Source organism: Natator depressus, chromosome 1 (genome assembly GCF_965152275.1).
Source record: "Natator depressus isolate rNatDep1 chromosome 1, rNatDep2.hap1, whole genome shotgun sequence".
NCBI classification, from domain to species: domain Eukaryota; kingdom Metazoa; phylum Chordata; order Testudines; family Cheloniidae; genus Natator; species Natator depressus.
The window spans coordinates 321,829,658-321,850,005 of NC_134234.1; the positions used below are offsets into that span (position 1 = coordinate 321,829,658).

Genomic DNA, 20,348 nt, shown 5'->3' on the forward strand with positions numbered 1-20,348 from the left:
ACACCAGTTCTGGAAAAGGTAACTGTCTGTTTTGCTTATATTGATTCCTAACTTGTTTGTAAGTAATTTTATTAGTGTGAGAGTATGTCTGGAGTGGCTCACAACTGTGAGTGCCTGCCTTAAGGCAGACTGTCAGAAAACAAGGGCAGACACCCCTAATAGTGGTATATTTTATAATTAGATTTCATCACACCAGTAACAAATGTGAACTCCTGGATCACTATATCAGTCTTACCATAGAGTCACAGAAAGTCCCCTTAGACTCTCTAGCCTGTCTTGCAATAATGGTCACTTAAAACAAAAATCACACCACATCAGGTTTCTCTCAATCCCAGGAGACCAGTCACTTACCCCAGATCAATTGGTACTCTGGATCTTACACCAAAGACAATGCTGGCAGCCAATTCTATAATAAACTAAGGGTTTATTAGTTAAGAAAAAAGAATGAGAGTTATTGAGAGATTAAAGTAGGTAAAATATGTATACAGGTGAGTCACCGTTTGTAACTCCAGGTGGTGGCAGTGATGTAATAAATTGCCAGTTCCCCAAAAGTCTTTCAAGGTACCCAGATTGTCTTTGGGATCTCCAGTTTGCATCTGGCACACTTCCCTGTAAAAATCCAAACAGTTCAGAGATAAAGGATCTTTCTTGGAATCCATTCTTATATCTTCTTCTGTCAGAAGACAAGCTGACAGTGTCTCTACCCACATGGGCTTTTCCTTTGATGACAATGGGTGAGGAATGCACTTTGAATCTCTGACCTCAGGTCATCACCACAGTGGCCGTTTGCTTTGGAATTAGCACATTTTCTGATAAAGTCCTTCATTAACATTCCCCAAGACTTCTTTGATGTCTGATGAGTTATGTAGTTATGGGGTATACATAATGTAAATGTTTGCTATTACATTATAACAGGAACAGAAAAGTGAAAACAATGCATGTAACATCCCATTAGTTTTATGAAGTTTAAACACCCAAAACACTAATCGCTTTGATTTATAATAATACACAAGTGAATTGACCTGAATAGTCTCTGACATGACCTGGTCTGCCAGCATCACATATTCACCTTTTGCTACCTTTTCCGTTTCTGTTAACGTTCCCATACCTTATATTAAGGGGGAGGAATATACAAATTGGAACTTACCATGTTCCATTAGTGTGTCTCTTCTCTTAACTCCATCCTCAAAACCATCTGAGGCTCCCCAGTAAGTTTTAAGTGAAATGTTACCATACTTTTCTAGTAAATCAACCTTGATCTGAAATCCCAAGGTGGGGCTGCTTTGGGGACTGAGGAGGTAATTCCACTTCCATAAACATTAAACACTTGAACCTCTGTTAGTTGTGCCAACAAATGTGCGTAGTCAGTGCCTAATTGATTTTATTGTTAATGCATCTACTAAGAACTTTACTTGGGTGTCTAGCTCATTTCACATTGGCCAGCAAACATTTCTCAGGTGGTAATGATTTTTTCAGTCTCTAGGCTAGGATTGATTTGAACTAGCAACCTAAAGTGAAACAGTGCAGTTATCAACCTGATGAGCCTTATTGTACTCCTAGGCAATCAGTATAGAATTGGGGCTGATTATCTTCTCTGATTAAATAACACAAGAGGCAGAAAAACATTTCTAAAAGTATCTACTGATGGAAATTAAAGAAGTAGACAAAGAAAATATGAAAGTATCTAAAAGTGCCCACATAGTTCATAGAATACCATGACTAGTGTACTTTTTCCTAATATATATGTATAGTTAAGTTAGGCCTCTTACATTTTTCAGTGAGGTCATGGTCATTAGTTGATGTAATATCATTAAAGGGGGGAACTTCTTTTGTGTGCAAGAAATGGATTTAATTAGACCAGGCACTGTTCCCTGAAGACTTGATTCAAAGCCCAGTGAAATCAGTGGAAAGACTCCCCTTGACTTCAGTGGGTTTTAGATCAGGCCTGTTTTAAATGTCCACTTGTCTAGAAATGTAATTAAATCTCAAAATTCCAATTACCTGATTTGTGAAGGCATATGTGAACCACGATGCTGCTGTTCTCCTATTTCTGAAAAACCTTAAACATTTGGAGATTACTCTCAAGAGACTACAATCAGTTAGAATACTTTGTCTCTCTGATTTTCTAGTTTCTCCTCCAGAGATGTCTCCCATTCATTCGGTTTACAAAGGGGCTAATTCCCTACACAGCCGTGGAATTCATCAGCTACGATTACCAATACATTCAAGAGACATTGAGGAATAATGATCTCTCTGGTTTTCTCTCTCTCTCTCTCTCTTTCATATGCTTGCGTTCAGCGGTTTCATCAGAAACATCATTATTTTCTGTGGAGAACTGAAAAGCACAACAGAGCTTTTATTATGATCTGAGCAGTACTACTTATACACTGACTATTTACAAATCCTGGTGTTTTTTCCACCCAAAAGTACACGATTTCATTAAACCCCCACTGTGATGGAGTGCCCCACTCACTGCTATGCTGGCACCTCCTTCTGGCTGTTCTTGGGATTAGCTCAGGAGATTGACACCCCTTCCAGGGGTCGCACACTGTCACTCCGTCTCTCCATCTGGTCTGTAGCCCCTCTCTCGCTCCAGGGATTGCAGTATCCTTTTTGTGACTCGGCCCTTTGGCCTGGTAACTCAGCATTATCCCCTTCCAGAGTATAGGCTTTCAGAGTCTCTGTCACTCCTGCAGTTACCCAGGCAGTTCACTGTCCCGCTGGTGCCACTTTCCCAGTGGCAGGAAGGAGAATCCGGGCCCACTCTCTGTTCCAGGTTCCAGCCCAGGAACCCTACAACATGCAGCCAAGGTCTGTTCAGTTGCCAACCTTGCTGCTTGTACCCTTTTCTGCTTCTATCCCCCAGAAAGTCAGCCTCTCTACTACCTCCTCTCTGGGAACAAATGTGGGCTACTTGTCTCTGTAGCCCCCAAACACACCCCCTTCTCCCAGGAAGTGACTGCGGACTACCTTCCTGCTCTCAGCTCCCTGGCTTTATGGAAACCCCATCTGTACCTGCACAGATGAGCTTCCCCTAATTAGGGCTTTCCTCTCAGACTTCAGTCTAATAGGTTATTTTTGGCCATCTGACTTCCATTAACCCCTTCTGGGTGAGCGTGGGGTGAACACCCCTATCATGCCTCCTAATTCTGTATGAACGTTTATTTATAATTCTCTTACCTAGTGCTTTGTAAATAATCTTTTTTTGCGCTATGAAGCGTTGAAATACATCCCACTAATCACGGCAAAGGAGACACCAATATTCAAAATGCCTTTTTCCTAGTACTGGTGTTACCTGGTGCTTCAGAACTGCAAATTAGCATCCCAGTGCTTCAAACATGAACAGGAATAACTTTGCATATGTGGGTGATGTCACTGACTACTCTCATGAGTAAAGTTACCCTTGTGCAAGTCTGCAGGACTGGGGCCTAGGGCAACAGAAAAACGTGCTGTGGAAAATGCACACAGAGAAGCAGAGCATTTGGAATTCTACTACAGTAATAGTTTTGAGGGTGATGTAGTGGTAAAATAAATTTTGATATGAAACTGGCACTATTCTAATAGTGTGATCCTTTACTAAAAGAGAACAGTCCTGATTTGAATGAGACTCTGGCAGTTTATCTGTCCATGAGACACACCTATTGGTGCCTCAGAAGGGCCAAAATACTGTGTACCCCATGTCTTATTGTTATACCAATAAAATAAAAATCAGCAGGATCTTATTAAAGGGGAAAAGGCAAAATGTGAATACAGAAAGAATCATAGTAAGCAGTTATAGGTATAACATTCCATTCAATTTCATATTTATTCGCACATTCATTCATACACACACACACACAGGTTCTGCAAGGTTGTTATCATAGTTACCAGCCTTAGAGTTGCTCATGCCAAGCCATTGGCCAGGTGGCCTGGATATGAGGAGGGAGCAGGGCCTTGTCAGATGCTCATCTGATGCTCCTGGAAGTTGGTTTGCAGAATCAGATCCCAAAGTTCTCACTTTCTAGAGTCCATTTTTATAGGATTTTCTTCCTATGCCAGTCTATGGGAATTGCTTCATCATGCTGTTGCTGAATCAATCAGCAGATAGCACATTCCTGATGGCTCCGTGCTGCCAGATGTTATCTTGTTCTTTGGTTCTCCCATCCTTGAGGCTGTTGGATAACCCCCCTGCCCTCCAGGGGTCCTCTGGCTATTTCCACTTGACGCCTTCTTCAGCCGACGAACACTGGATTCTTAGGCTGGCACCTCCCTGATCATTCAGTTATTATCCACACCAAGCATCCATCCACATACATCCTCTATCTCTATTTTAATTACAATTGTTAACAAAGCGAGATGAATACAACAAAAGGGCTGGGAGTCTCTGGGTGCTGTTTCTGTTGTTACAGAGTGTTGCTTTGAGTCTCTCTCTGTGTGAGTAGTTGTTGTTACAAAGAATTGCTTTGAGAACAGACTCTGTCTTAGAATGTACTAACACAATTAGCAGCTTGCAAGTTTCACACAGAGAGGGAGAGAAACAGTACCAAAAACCAAGAGACCTCTTAATTAGTAATACCCTGGAATTTAAACTATGGGGAATCAAACTCATTTGTGATTTTAATACAGAAATACTTTAATATGATCCAACATTATTTAGGGAGAGGAATTATTTTGTCATATAATCACAGTAGGACCCATTTATACCACTTCAGTAGTGTAAAGAAACATTAAAATGGGCACCCATTTGTGTTCCTTGGTATGTCTGATGACTATTAGGGAAGGTGTAAGATATTTCAGACATTTTTCATTTTGTCCTGTTTAATTACAGAGATTTGCTGTGTAACTTAAAGGTGCTAAAACTGAGTCTTAAATATTTTTAGCTTTTAAAACTTCAGTGAGGAAAATTGTATCTTTTGCCAAGAGAACGATTGCACAGGGAATAATGTTTCATACTTTTCATATTTTTAATGCAACAGATGGAGTGTTCATAAGAAAATAAATGATTTAGAAAGTTGTGTGTTAGTGATGTATGTAATCTTGACTGTCAGGTCAACAGATTTAATACTTCTCAGAACTGCAAATCTTTTCAGGAATAGGAAGTGGTATTGCTCTTTCCTCCCTTTTCCCCTATCCTGCATATGTCTCTTGAGATCTATCTTTATTTTATCTAACTAGTAGTTTAAACTTAGAGTTTATGGAGAATTGGTATGAATCCTTTGATGGCAATCCAGTTCTGTAGTTATTAGGAAGCAAGTTAATATTTATCCAGATCTTCAGTTTCTAGCCTTCAAGCTATGCAGTTAGGTCTGTTAGTTAAATGATCAAACTAGTTTTTTGGTTTTGTTTGTAAGATGATTTCTTCATCGGTGTTTAGTCTTGCAGTGGATTCGTGTGCGTGTATGTGTGTGTTGACCAAATGTTTATGATGAAATGAATAATATAGGTGACTGCTATAGACAAAACCTTTGAACTGTGCATAGACATGTGCAAGATCAGGGCTTCCCATCTTAAGAAGTCTAAGGTATCTGCTATCTTTGAATATGAAGTAGATAGCAAAGTTTCAGTATTTGCTTTGAGTAAATATGCTCTAGGTTTTCTCTTGAAGAAATCTGCTGTGATGCAGATTTGGAGTGCTACTGTAAAAATAAATAAATAAATCTGTTGTTGCTTGAGGGGTGAGAATCTAAGGTTTGGGAATGAGACACATCTTTTATCAGTTACCACAGTGCATTTTTAAAATCAAGACATTGTGTTCCCAGTTATGGGGTGTCATGGATAACAGGATGAGCTCTACCTTGTATCACTCTTCAGTGCATCCTTCCTAGTGATAGGCCCTGGGCCTCCACCTCACTTAAGGGGGAGTCCCAAGACTCTGCCATTCTTAGACTGAGCCACTAGGCTTCAGGACCCTTCTTTCTCACTGTGGCTACTTTAGCAGGGCCAATTTGAATTGAGTCCCTGCAGGAATCTTCTATCTTGGGAGCTTTGTGATCAGAAAATGTATCAGTGACACACTGCAGCCTTTTAAAAACAAAGTATTGTTGAATAGTCAACAGGAATGAACTAGTCACAGTCTTGTATTAAAATAATGAGTAAGGCCTACATACATGAATATTACCTAAACTTCATTCTTTCCTTACAAGTTTTGGGTATGTTCCACTCAGCCTAGACACCCCTAGTCTTGGCCTGGGGGAGAGAGCCAGCCACTGCAACATTCTCTCAGGCCTGGTCTACACTTACAATTTAGATTGACCTAGCTATGTTGCTGAATGCCATAGTTAAGCCGACCTAACCCCTGGTGTAGACACAACTAAGTCAATGGAAGAATTACCACCATTCAGGGAAGTGGATTGCCTGAATTGATGAGAAAACCCTTTCTGTGGATGTAGGAAGCACCTGCACTGCCGTGCTATAGTGGCATAGCTAGGCTGCACCCATGCTGCTGTATCACTTGTAGTACAGAGGTAGCCTCAGTGCCCCTCTGTCGGATACTCCCCTCCAGGCAGTGCTGCCTGCTCACCCTCCTTCCTCTCTAGGCTGGAGTCTTTAACGCTTGAGTTCCCTTTGATCTTAGGCATGGGGCTGGGAAAAATAAAACTGCAAGTCTTGCAGGAGGGCATTTTCCAATAATGATGCCCCCATAGTTCTCTTGAGTACCCTCGGTAATCTCTTGGGAGGCTTTGTCTCCTACTTGTTTTCCCCTAACAGCTTCCTCTGATTTAACTCTGGGCAGTCAAATACAATAATATCAAGCTGGTAAACTGAGGCATATAATTTTCATAGAAGTACAGAAATCTCCACATTTTCCACAAGGGAGGGTGTAAAGAATGTGCTTAGAAGATGCAGAACATTTTTGAGGCAAAATATTTTAATTGTAGAAAAAACTTACTGCAATTTCCTGATTTATAGTTTAGGACAACTTTAAAAGGTGTTTGGTATTAAAGGAATAAACAGGTAATTAGAAGTATCTGCTTATTTTCTGAATGTACTTCTTTATTTTTTCTGAAAGGTGGCTATCATCCAGTGAAAATTGGAGATCTTTTCAATGGCCGGTATCATGTAATTAGGAAGCTAGGATGGGGACACTTCTCTACAGTTTGGCTATGCTGGGATATGCAGTAAGAGATCTACATATATATATATATATATATATATATATATTTGCCTTTAAACTTTCTCTTTTCCATTTCTAATCAAGTAAATGCTGATTTGTTATATGTGCAATAACTGCTGTTTTAGATACAGGCTGAAGCTCTCCAGGTGTTTTTTTGTGTCTTTGTTGTTGTTTGGTAAACAACTGTATATAGAGATGTCCACAGTGTTTTTCTCCTTTTGGTTAAGGATGTATTTTATAAAACTTGTCAGAAGTTGAAGTCTAAGTTTTATATTCTTAACAAATTATCAGTGCTTATTGAATTCACATGTTTTCTTGAGCTGGAGAACAAGTTAATGTTTTTATTCCTCCTGTATCCTTAATAGTAAACCTAATTGTATTTTGATTAAATGGTAAAATAGAATTGAAATTCTTCTTTTAAAGCCATTACCATTTAAAATATTAATAATTCTGTGATTTCAATATTGTAGAAACAATGCATAAAATACAGTTCTAAAGGTATTGTTATTCTCTGTCATAATGCACTAAATTACGTCAAATATTTTAATTACTGTATTATTGAGAATTTAGGAGTTTCCCCTTAATTTTAAGATAAAATTACCAAAACTTTCCAGATATAATCCTCTGAAGTATGCTTCATAACATCTTTTAGCTCTGGTCATTTGTTGAATACGTTTTTGTTATTTTCAAGGGGGAAGAGGTTTGTTGCAATGAAAGTTGTAAAAAGTGCCCAGCATTATACAGAGACAGCCTTGGATGAAATTAAGTTGCTCAGATGTGTGAGTATTATACTGAGTGCTCAGTACTGATAATGGTAAATTATGTATAGATACAATGGAAGTAAATGCTTTCGAACATCATTATTTTCCCTAAATTTGTTTTCTAAATATATGACATTACTTCATTGTCATTATTTGTAAGGCTCTATAATCTTGCTTAAATTTTTAGAAAAAATGTATTACCCTTCTAAGAAGATGAGTTATTTCCAGTATGTTCTTTCTTTGCTTAGGTTCGTGAAAGTGATCCTAACGATCCAAACAAAGACATGGTTGTACAGTTAATTGATGACTTCAAAATTTCAGGGATGAATGGAATACGTATCCTTTTTTGGCTATTCTTCCTATATTAAGATTAAAATGAAGAGGACAAATGAGTATTTAGTTTTTATACATTAATGTCTTAGTGTATGCAGGGTGGAGTAATTTTTCAAAATAATCTGCTTTCTTTAATTTTTTTTAAAAGTAAAATTTAAGACCATCTCAGAGACATTTAGTCATGCACTGTATTACAGTGTGTAATTCGCTTTCCCTAGTGAAAATAGCTTAATAGTTCTAAATATAATGAAGAATAAAAGATAAACATTTTAAATTTGTTCCTTGATGAACAGGCTTGCCCACTAAAACATCAGAAGACAGGATATTTTTAAAAAATTGAAATTTTATTTACAGTGACCAATGTTCATGGTTTCTCTAACCTTTCCAAATAACATAGTTAAGAAATATGTTGTGCATTAGTTAGTGTACTGTGCTTCATTATTATTATTTTATTATTATAATAAATCCTGCAGTACATTCAATTAGTGTAGGCTGAAAAAGATTTTTTTCTAAAAACAAACAAGCAATTTATGTTGAAACATTATTAGATTATATTCCAATGTGTGTTACTGTTGTAATATAGAGAGAGAAACTTAAAAATGAAGGGGTAATCACTCATTTTAGATAAGGAGGAATCATCAACTAATCAGTTATTTTGTTCCTATCCTTTAAATTGTTTATTTATATAAAATGTAGATATGTGATTGGCTGCAGTGTTCTTTAATTCCTGTAACTGGCTAGAGGAGGGATTCTGAGTGACAAATAAAAAACACTGGGTACTTGAATCTTTATGATGCTTTCTAGAATTACAGTCTGTAACGATTCTGATGAAAAGCCATATAGTAAAATATAGTAAGGATAGGAAATAATAAACGTGGAAGACTGGATAGATTAGAGGATTGGTAATAGGGTCTGGAGCTTTTTACCTCTAAATCATTGGTTGAAATCCAGCCCAGAGCGTAGTGAGGTTATGTTCCTCCTGTCTGATGGAGGCCAGTGGGGAGATCCCGAGTTGGCTCCTGAAGAAGATGGTATGCCTCTCCTACTGAGAGGTATAAGTACATGAAGTTTCTCTTGTTGCTTATGTGATCCTCTTAGTGAGTTACTGATTAGATGTTAACCTCTTTTTTTTTTCTTTTTTTTTTTTTTTTGTTTGAGAAATGTTATTGAGAAAATATCTGCCAGCACACCTGGACTTGATAGATTTTTTTGACATATTTCAATGAGACACTAAAATGAAACAGTCCTCATTAATATGCTTGGTGATTCCCTGCTGCTGCTGAACTATCTTTGCTGATCATGTTTGTTCTTCTTCGAGTAGTGTCCCTATGGGTGCTCCACTGTGCCTGCGATTGGCGACCTTTGGTAGCAGTGCCTGTTGGGCTGCATATGTGCTTCTCACTGTCTCACGCTGTGAGCAGTGTCTATATCAGCGTTTCCCAAATTGTGTTCCGCATGATGTGAACAGGTGTTCCATGAAAGAATCATAATTTTAAAAAAGGGTCTTTAAATTTTTTTTAATTTTAAATTTGGCAAATTTGAAGCGTAGTTTACAACTCTTTTTGGATTACTATAATTTAACATAAAACTCTTTTTCCGGTTATTGATCTATCTCGTATTGACTATAATGGCTTAAAGAGAACGCGGCACGCAAGCATGTTGATGTCTACCCCTTTCAGGCACGTTTCAGTTAGTGACATCGTACCCCTTCTGCTCGAGGCTGCGCGAACTGCAGCAGTATGCACACACCATTCTCTTTACGCCATGTTGAATATAACATATTCACTCAACACTTTCAAACCGGTGGGTCTTTACCGTATGTGCGATAAGCACAACTAAACTAGTTTCACTCGAAACAATATAAATATTTGTCACAAACAAAATTTGACAAAAATCAGTATTTCTAAATGTTGTTACTAAACCTAATCACCATGAATTTGTGGCTAAAAGAAGGAACTTTGAAACAAAAAGCAAGTTCTTCTGGTACTCCAACTGTGGCCGAAATTAACGAGCAAAATATTGTGACACTTCAAAGTGAGGATGAACAATTGCAGTCTTTTGTTGTCGAAAAATCTGTTAGTACTGGTGAGTTATCCAAGGCGAAAGAATTTCCACCAAAGTATATCAAAAAACAAGAAGAGGCAGGTGTTAAAAGACCGAAATGAAAGTGTGATGAAAGTTATTTGTCTTTCGGTTTTACGTGTGTTGGAAATAAAGGTGTTCCTGATGCGCAGTGTGTCGTGTGCAGCAAAATACTAGCAAACAGTTCATTGGCTCCTGTTAAACTTCGTAGGCATTTGAAAACCAAGCATGCTGAATACAAAGACAAAGATATAAGTTTTTTCAAGAGGCAGTGTGACTCACTTGGAAATTGTAAACTTTCGATGATTAAAATTGCTAAAACAGACAACAAAAGTGCAACAGTGGCATCTTATTGAGTAAGTTACCGTATAACGCTTGCCGGAGAAGCTCACAGTATTGGAGAAACGCTTATCAAGCCTTGTGCGAAAGATATTGTAACGTGCATGTTGAACGAGCAGTCTGGTAAAAAAAAATTGATGCTGTACAGTTGTCAAATAATACTGTTGCATGCCGTATTAAAGATCTTGGTGATGACATAGAAAAAGAGCTAGTTTGCCGACTGAAAATTTGCCATGAGTATTCATTGCAGCTAGATGAGTCCACTGATGTTTCAGGACTTGCTGTGCTACTAGTATTTGTCCGATACAGATTTAATAATATTAGTGAAGAGGACCTGTTCTTATGTGAATCTCTGCAAAGCAACATGACTGGAGAAGAAATATTCAACTGCATCAACCAATTTGATCAGAAAGCATGAAATTAGTTAGGGAAAATGTATTGATGTATGTACTGACGGTGCTCGGGCAATGATCGGGAAGATGAAGGGAGCTGTAATGTGAATCATAAGTGTGGCACCAGAAAGCACTAAGAACCATTGTGTTCTACACAGACAAGCACTTGCAGTTAAAAAAAATACCAGCATATCTGAAAATTGCGCTCAATGAATCAGTACAAATTATCAATTTTGTCAAATCTCGACCACTTCAGTCCAGGTTATTTAAAATTTTGTGGAAGGAAATGGGTAGTCAGCACAAAACACTTCTTTTACATATGGAAGTGAGGTGGCTATCCAGAGGAAAAGTGCTTGTGAGGCTTTTTGAGCTTCGTAGTGAACTACTGGTATTCTTCACTTCAGATAATTCAGGACGAAAATTTAATGACTGTCTGACAAATTCCTTGTGGCTAATGAGACTGCATATTTTTGCAAAATTAAATGAAATTAATCTGTCGCTGCAAGGAAAGAATGTGACCATTTTTACTACAATGGATAAAATTTCGTCGTTAAAAAAGAAACTGGAATTCTGGGCATCTTCTGTAGAACAGAATAACTTCAACTGCTTCCCTACACTACATGAATTTCTGACTGAAATTCTACATTCTACAGTCCATGAAGAAGTTTCCAGCACCATTTTACAGCACTTACGTGACTTGCAGGCCTCTTTATTAGAATATTTTCCTACAACTACTGATGATAATGCTTGGGTTCGAAATCTGTTTGTAATTACAGCCAAACCAGTTGGCTTCACTGCGCATGATTATGAAAGCCTAATTGACTTAATTTCTGATTCTGATTTGAAAGAAAAGTTTAAGGATCTTCCACTGAATAATTTTTGGAGCAGCCTAATAGAAGAGTACCCTAATGTGGCTAAATGTGCAGGTCGAGTGCTCCTTCCTTTTGCCATAACTTATTTGTGTGAGACCAGATTTTCGTATTATACTGCAACAAAAAACAAATATAGGAATAGACTTGATGCGGCACGTGACATGAGGATTCAACTTTCCAGCATTATTCCTAATAGTAAGCGAATTTGTGATAGAAAAACGCAGAAACACCAATCCCATTAAATCCAAATTTGTATTTCTGTTTATAAAAATAGATCTTCCTAGTAAAAATCTAATTTGTTTGGTGTTTGTGTAGATAAAAAAACAGGTTTTTCTAAGTAGAACACTGTTTTTAATTTTGACTCTTGCACTTGATTTTTGTACTACTTTATACGCGCTTTCCAGTTAGAAATTGTTAGTTCAAGTTATTTTAAATTTGTATTTTTGCTTTTTTTTATAAAATAAAATATATTTGAGCATAAATAACCCAATTTTTTATTTGAAAACCAAACAACTACAAAATAATATTATAAGTGTTCTGTAATAGGCTAAAAAGTGTTCCGTGGCCAAAAAAGTTTGGGAAATGCTGTTCTATATAGTGCTGTGCGCTCCAACCACCCTCAGTCCTTTCTCAACCTCTTTTGGTCTGGGACGGAATCCTGAGCAGAGCCCGCCATACATCTGTAGCCTTTAGTAATAGTAGTGTTTCTGTTATAATTTTCTAGATGTTAGAAATTTCCTTTATTTTTCTCTCTCCCCTGGAAAAAAAAATATTTTTTTCCATTTCTCTTCCCTCCCTGTTATTCTTTACCTGAGCATAGGTTTCCTTTTTTCCTGCACCCTTCCCAATTGGGAAGTCCTCCCTTTCTCGGGGTTATACCCAGATCCCCTGGGTTCAAGAGGTGTCTCTCCTGCCATGAGGCCATCATCGTGAGCGATGGGCACTCACAGTGTGTACGCTGTCTCAGTGAGGAGCTTGTCATACAAAAGTGTACCCACTGCCTCAAATGTAAGGCTCGGTCCAGAAAAACTGAAGCTAAAACTTTTACTAATGGAGAGCTCTCTGTGACCAGTCTCAGACCCTGGCCCTGATACCTCTCCTATGTGTCAGCCACCATTGGCACAGTCATTGGCAATCCTCATTCGCTATGTACCATTAAGAGAAAATCTATTCTCTTCTGCTCAGATTAAAAAAGAAATGTGACACTAGTTCACCCTTTAAGGAGCCGCCTTAGAGAAAGACTTCCCCTGTGAGGTCAGTAGCCTCATCATTTTCAGGAGTGAAACTTCGTGCCTGTGACCGTCCAGGCACTTCCAATACCAGCATTTAGGGGAGGTCTAAGGACCCTAAATGGGCAGGACTGCAGGCAAAAACACTGCCACTCAGAACTGAGAAGGACAGTGCAAGACTTTTGAAATAGGTACCGACTGTCTCAACTAAAATAACTCTGAGTGCTTCGGCACTGACCAAACCCTTGGTGCTAGCCAAGTCTTTCACACTGAGCAAGACTTCGGCACCAAGCAAGCTCTTGGCACCAATGCAACCTTTGGTACCGCCTATTGGCCGCTTGAGAGACTGCTGAGAAGTCATTCTCAGCACCAGCAATGCCCCCAACCTGTATACAGCCACCAGTGCTGATGATGCTCCTGCCAGTACCACAGGAGTTTCAGTACCCACAAGACTTGATCATCTCTGATGCTCCAAAAAAGAAAAGGAGTGCTTGTGGCACCTCAGAGACTAACAAATTTATTTGAGCATAAGCTTTTGTGAGCTACAGCTCACTTCATCGGATGTCCGATGAAGTGAGCTGTAGCTCACAAAAGGTTATGCTCAAATAAATTTGTTAGTCTCTGAGGTGCCACAAGTACTCCTTTTCTTTTTGTGGATACAGACTAACATGGCTGCTACTCTGAAATTTGATACTCCAGAGTTACCACTTTTCCGTAACAAGCTCCCTGCAGTTCATGCCTCTTCCCCGGAGACACACCACCACTCCCCTTCATCACTGAGGACCACACCACCCTTCTCTAATGAGGAAGAGGAGGAGGAGGAGTACTCCATTGCACTGTGCACTCCACCCTCCTGTCAAGAGCAGCCACACACATCTTCTCATCCTCAATATCCAGAGACCAGAAGCGATCCAGGTCTCTGGTACTGACCCCCATGGATGCAACCCCACATGCCAGTTGCCACATTGGCCTTATTGGGACCTAGGGGCTGTGTGCATATAGGGTGCACTTTCCCAAACCATCCGCAGAATAGAAACAGAGACAAATATGCTTTCCATCTTCATCAGTGTCTAGACCGCCTAATGCTGAACCAGAAGCGCTAGAGGAACAGGAGGAAGAAATGGAAGAAGAGATTCTCCCACTTCTCATCTTTCCCTGATGAAGCCATAATGCCACCACCTCCAACATCGGTGGATGATTTTAAACCGTTCCAAGAACTGTTCCGCAGGATTGCAGATTCTCTCCAGATCCTTCTGGAGGAAGTCAGAGAGCAACAGCACAAGTGGCTCGATATCTTACAGGCCTTTACATCAGCAAAGATAGCACTCTCAATCAGTGAGGCCTTGTTGGACCCCACCAAGGTGATCTGGTAGACCCCAGAGTCAATACCATCCACCTACAAATGAACAGACAAGAAATACTATGTCCTTGGTATGGCTGGGGAATTTCTTTTTTTCCATCCTACTCTGAATTCCCTGGATTGTTAATGCAATACAAGAGAAGGGGCAAAAACATCACTTTAGGATAGCCCCCTACGACAGGGACTGAAAGAGGCAAGACATCTTTGGTCGTAAAGCATACTCTTCCGCTGCACTCCAGTTCCATATTGCTAAATATGAGGCACTTGTGGCCAAATATAATCACATAAACTATTCCAAATTCCAGGAATTCTGTCAACACCTACCAGATGAGAAGAAGGAACAGTTCCAGGCACTCGTGATTGAAGGACAACTTCTGGCCCGTATGGCGCTACAAGCCTCTCTGGACTCTGCAGACACAGCTGCACACTCTCTTGCAATGACAGTGGTGATGAGACAAGCGTCACGGCTTCACCTTTCCAGGTTCCCCAGAGAGGTGCAGACAGCTGTCGCAGATCTACCCTTTGAAGGTCTTCCTCCCAACTCACAGATTTTCAAATGTGGTGTAGCTGCAACTGCTAGAAGAAGGGTGCACAACTAGTTGAAAAACCCATATCCCAAGCATAGTTATTGATGGTTTGCGGTCAACTTGGGAGGACATATCTAGGGAGGTTCTGGATCCAGTACCATTCAAATATAATAACTTGGATGATGTAGTGGAGAGTTCACTTATAAAATTGCAAATGACACCAAGCTGGGAGGACAAGAATAGAATTCAAAATGACCTTGATAAATTGGAGAATTGTCTGAAATCAATTAGATGAAATTCAATAATGACAAGAGCGAAAACTACACATAGAAAGGAAAATCAAATGCACAACTAGAAAATGGAGAATAACTGGCTAGATGGTAGTACTGCAGACTAGTGTCTGTGGGCTTCACAAACTGAATATGAGCCAGCAATGTGACAAGGTTGCAAAAGACTGATATAATTCTGGGTTATATTAACAAGAATGTCATACGTAAGACATAGGAGGTAATTGTTCCACTCTACTGTGCACTGGTGAGGCCTCATCTGGAGAATTGTGTCCAGTTTTGAGGACCACACTTTAAGAAAGATGTGGACAAACTGGAGAGAGTCCAGAATGGAGCAATAAAAATAATAAAAGGTTTAGAAAACTTAATCTATGATTAAATGTTTTAAAAAATGGTCATGTTTGGTCTTAAGAAAAGAAGTCTGAGCAGGACCCTGATAAGTCTTCAAATATGTTAAGGGCTGTTACAAAGAGGATGGTGATCAGTTGTTCCCCATGCCCATGAGGATAGGACAAGAAGTAATGGATTTAAACTGCAGCAAGGAAGATTTAGGTTAGATATTAGGAAAACTTTCTTTCTATAAGGATAGTTAAGTACTGGAATAGTTACCAAGGGAGGTTGTGGAATCCCTGTCACTGGTGTTTTTTAAGAACAAGTTAGACAAACACCTGTCAGAGATGATCTAAGTATGCATAACCCTTCCTCAGTTTGGGTGGATAGACTAGATGACCTTTCAAGGTCACTGCCAGCCCTGCATTTCTATGATGTTATGATTTTCATTCTGTTCATGAGGACTGTTTTTTTAGAGGGACGATGGGCACTTTAGCTCAAGTGCAAAAAAGTATTATGGTTGAGCTAAATAAGAAGTTACTTTGAAAATTATCCTTATTTAAATCCCAGATGTCTGTATGGTCTTTGAAGTTCTTGGACATCATCTCTTAAAATGGATAATCAAATCCAACTATCAAGGCCTTCCTATCCATTGCGTAAAAAGTATAATTCGACAGGTAAGATTTGCTAATGTTTTAATTTTTTTCCACAGTGTTGCTTTACTTTGATGTTCATGTGTTGATATTTCAACTGCAGATCATGCCAGGAAATATACAGTAGGTATTAATTGCATAGGTGTTCCCATAGGTAGCTGTTGAGAGTATCCTTTCCTATAACATGCATTTGTGCACATTGCTTGCTTTGTGTGTGTTGATATTCCATTAGATACTGAGCTCTTTCACAAAACATGTGCTTAAATTTTTAAGTCAATCTGTTTCTTACAAATTTAAGAGTATTTGAAAATAAGGAAATCCGTTTTCTTGATTAATAAATGGACCACAATTTCATCTTTCATACTGAGCACCTTCAGAATATACAACACAAGATCAATGGAAAATAATATAAACATAATATTTAAAAAATTAATACCAGTTGCATCTCTGCCTGAAAACCAGATCCTCAGGTGATATACATTAAAAACCCGAGGATAGGATTTTCAGAAGTATCCAGATGATTTAGGAACGCACATCTAAAGATGATTAGGCACTTTTGAAATTTCCACTTTTAGAGTTCTCTCTCATATGTACATTCCTACATTGCACCATACAAACCAAATTGCTGGGGAGATGAACTTACAGAAATAAAGTGCCAGAGAGGGAAAAGATCAGACATAATATCTTACTGTTAGGGCCCTACCACATTTATGATTCATTTTGGTAAATTTCATGGTAATAGGATTTAAAAAATAATAAATTTCATGATTTCAGCTATTTAAATCTGAAATTTCATGGTGGTGTAATTGTAGGGGCCCTGACCCAAAAAGGAGTTGTGGGTGGTCACAAGATTGTTGTAGGGGGAGTTGCGGTACTGCTACCCTTACTTCAGAGCTGGACAGCTGGAGAGCAGTGGCTCCTGGCCGGGATCCCAGCTCTGAAGGCAGAGCTGCTGCCAACAGCAGCACAGAAGTAAGGATGCCACCCTTACTTCTGCCCTGCTGCTGCTTGCAGAGCTGGGCCCTCAGTCAGCAGCCACCACTCTCCAGCCGCCCAGCTCTGAAGGCAGCAGAGCAGAAAAAGGATGGCATGGTATGGTAAGGTATTGCCACCCTTACTTCTGCACTGCTGCTGGCAGGGTGCTGCCTTCAGATCTGGGTGCCTGGCCAACAGCTGCCGCTCTCCAGCCGCCCAGCTCTGAAGGCAGCGTAGAAGTAAGGGTGGCAATACTGCAACCCCCCTAAAACAACCTTGCGACCCCCCTGCAACTCCCTTTTGGGACAGGACCCTCAATTCAAGAAATGCTGGTCTCCCCCATGAAATCTTTATAGTATAGGGTAAAAGTACATAAAAGACTAGATTTCATGGTCTGTGGTGCGTTTTCCATGGCCGTGATGAAGTGAGTTTTAGCCCACGAAAGCTTATGCCCAAATAAATTCATTAGTCTCTAAGGTGCCACAAGGACTCCTCGTTGTTTTTACAGACAGCAAAGTAGCTCCTTATCTGAGCTCTAACATGTCAGATGCCTCTGTATCCCATTGCAGTGTTGCAGTGCTTTAGGTAGCCTTTAAAAAGTGTTCTTGCCTTCCAGTCATGGGTGATTGTTTATTTCAAACTAGTGGTTCATGACTCTCTGTGTTCAAGAGCATGAGCCAGGCTCCCGCCTCTGGACTCACAAGTTCTGCTCTTCAGCTTCATCTTTTAGCTTTTGAACTTTGGCTTGTGAGACCTTGATTTCTTCACAGTGCTTTGTGTCCTTTAAGCCTCAAAATGTTTTAGCTCTTTTTAGCTTCAGGAGGTCTCAGCAGATTTTCACTGCAAGGCTTGAAGGCTGTGTTCATGTGTTGATGACTGCTACTTAATTACAGAGCAGCCATCAGATTTCTTTGACACTACATGTGCCCACTAACAGGGACGGCAAGTTATATGGGCTCATGGTGCCTGGGCTCAGAGGTGAAAGTAAGCCGGAGCGCCGTACCGGGGTGGATCGGCTTCCCCAGGCGCAATTTAAAGGTCCTGCGGCTCCCAGCAGTGGCGGGAGCCCCCGGCCCTTTATATTGCTGCCAGAGCCCTGGTGTAGCGGCAGCAGGGCTGGGGTGGCGATTTAAAGGGCCCGGGGCGGTAGTGTCGGCTGGAGCCCTCTCCCCGGAGCCCTGGGGAAGCAATGGCGGGGCTCCGGGGACGATTTAAAGGGCCTAGGGCTCTGGCCGCCACGACCACCCAGGGCCCTTTAAATCGCTGCCAGAGCCCCTGGCTGCCGCTGTTACCCCGGGGAGGGGGAAGGAGGCACTTGCTGGTACAGGCTGGGCCGGGGCTGGCTCTGACCTCCCCCAACCCCTCCCCTTCTGCCTGAGGCCCCGCTCCTTCCGGGGGCCAGAGCTGGCCCCAGCCCAGCCCCTTACTGGTAAGTCCCTAGACTTACTTTCACCCCTGCCCGGGCTCCACCAATATTCAGGGCCCGGGGGCCCAGCTCCACCTATGTTTGGGGCCGGGTCTCTCCCCTGGCCCCGCCTGCCACCCCCATGCACCTCCCCCAAGTGTCCCCCAGCCCCCACTTGCTGCCCCCGCTCACTGCCTGGAGCCTGCAGCTCACGCTAACTCTGCTCTGCCGGCTTCTGGCATCAACTGCTGCCTCAGGGTCCTAGTGCCCCCGTCCACTGGGGCCACAGCAGGCTGCCCTTCCACCCCAGCCCTGAACCCCTCCCACACCCCAAACCCCTCATCCCCAGCCCCAGACAGAACCCTCACATCCCCCGCACCCTAACCCTCTGCCCTCCACACCCCTCATCCTCACACAAAGCCTTCCTCCCCCACACCCCACTCTTCTGCCCTAGCCCTGAGCCCCCTCACACACCCCAAACCCCTCATCCTCACCCCTGCACCCCCTCCTATCCTATCCTATCCTATCCTATCCATCCTAGAGCCTGCACCCCTCACCGCCTCCTGCGCACCCACCCCCTGCCCCATCCCGGAGCCTGTCCCCAAACTCCCTCCCAGAACCTGCACCCCAACCCTCTGCACTCCCTCCCAGAGCCTGCACCCAAACTCCCTCCCAGAGCCTGCACCCCTCACCCCTTCCTGCACCCCTACCCCTTGCCCCAGCCCAGAGCCTGCACCCAGCACCCAAACTCCAGCCCAGAGCCTGCACCCCAGACCCCCTCCCCCACCCAAACTCCCCCCCAGAGCCTGCACCCCTCCTGCACCCTAATCCCCAGCCCCAGTCCAGGGCCTGCACCCCAGACCCCCTCCCCCACCCACATTCCCCCCAGACCTCCTTCCCCAACCCAAACTCCCTCCCAGAGCCTTAGGCAGGTGGGGGGCGGAGTTTAGGTGGGGGCGGGTTCTGGGCACCACCAAAATTTCTACAAACCTGCCACCCCTGCCCACTACTTAGTCACTCTAGAGACCTGAGCTTTGACACTTATGGTATGTCTACACTACAAATTTAGGTTGATTTTATGTACGTTGACATTGAGCTTCCAATTTAAGCAAGTCGATCTTGAATGTCCCCAGTATGCTCTTTGTGTCAGTGGAGTGCATCCTCACTAGCAGGGCTTGCATCGACCTATGGAGTGCTGCACTGTAGGTAGCTATTCCACAGTGCGTGGAGCTGAGCGGAATGTTGGGTTGGGCTTGCAATGCCTCATAGGACCAAAACAGTTGTGTGGGTGGTTATGGGAACATAGCATCCCATGATGCACTTACCTCACTTCCTCCATCCCTCCCTGAAATCAATGGCAAAGAAACCAAGCCTTTTTTCCTAAGCCTGGGTTACCCGCGCAGACGCCACAGCACGGCAAGCATGGACCCCGCTCAGCTGTACACTGTTGTTGTGAGCATTACAAACACCTCACACCTTATCCTGCAGTATTTATTCAGCCGAAGCAGGAGACAACGTGTGGAACAATGTGATGCCATGCAAGCAGCACTGCTGGAAGCCTTGGAGTGGAGCAATTTGCAGATGCTGGCAACAGTCGCGCATGACCTTGACATGGTGGGGCGCTGCTTCTGGGCCCGGGAAGCAAGCACTGACGGGTGGGACCACATAATTATGCGGCTAAGGGGTGACAAGCAGTGGCTGCAGAACTTT

The 20,348-nt window shown here is 41.8% G+C and overlaps 1 protein-coding gene across 10 annotated transcripts in view; it reads left to right on the top strand.

Moving 5' to 3' along the window:
• Positions 1 to 20,348, top strand: part of SRPK2 (SRSF protein kinase 2) — a 294,675-nt gene that overhangs the window by 179,608 nt on the left and 94,719 nt on the right. For all 10 annotated transcript variants that reach the window (XM_074942508.1, XM_074942500.1, XM_074942505.1 and 7 more), the window contains 4 exons: positions 6,989 to 7,097; positions 7,785 to 7,872; positions 8,103 to 8,190; positions 16,176 to 16,282. In XM_074942508.1, the coding sequence (XP_074798609.1) occupies positions 6,989 to 7,097; positions 7,785 to 7,872; positions 8,103 to 8,190; positions 16,176 to 16,282 (392 nt within the window). The remainder of the gene's footprint in view (positions 1 to 6,988; positions 7,098 to 7,784; positions 7,873 to 8,102; positions 8,191 to 16,175; positions 16,283 to 20,348) is intronic.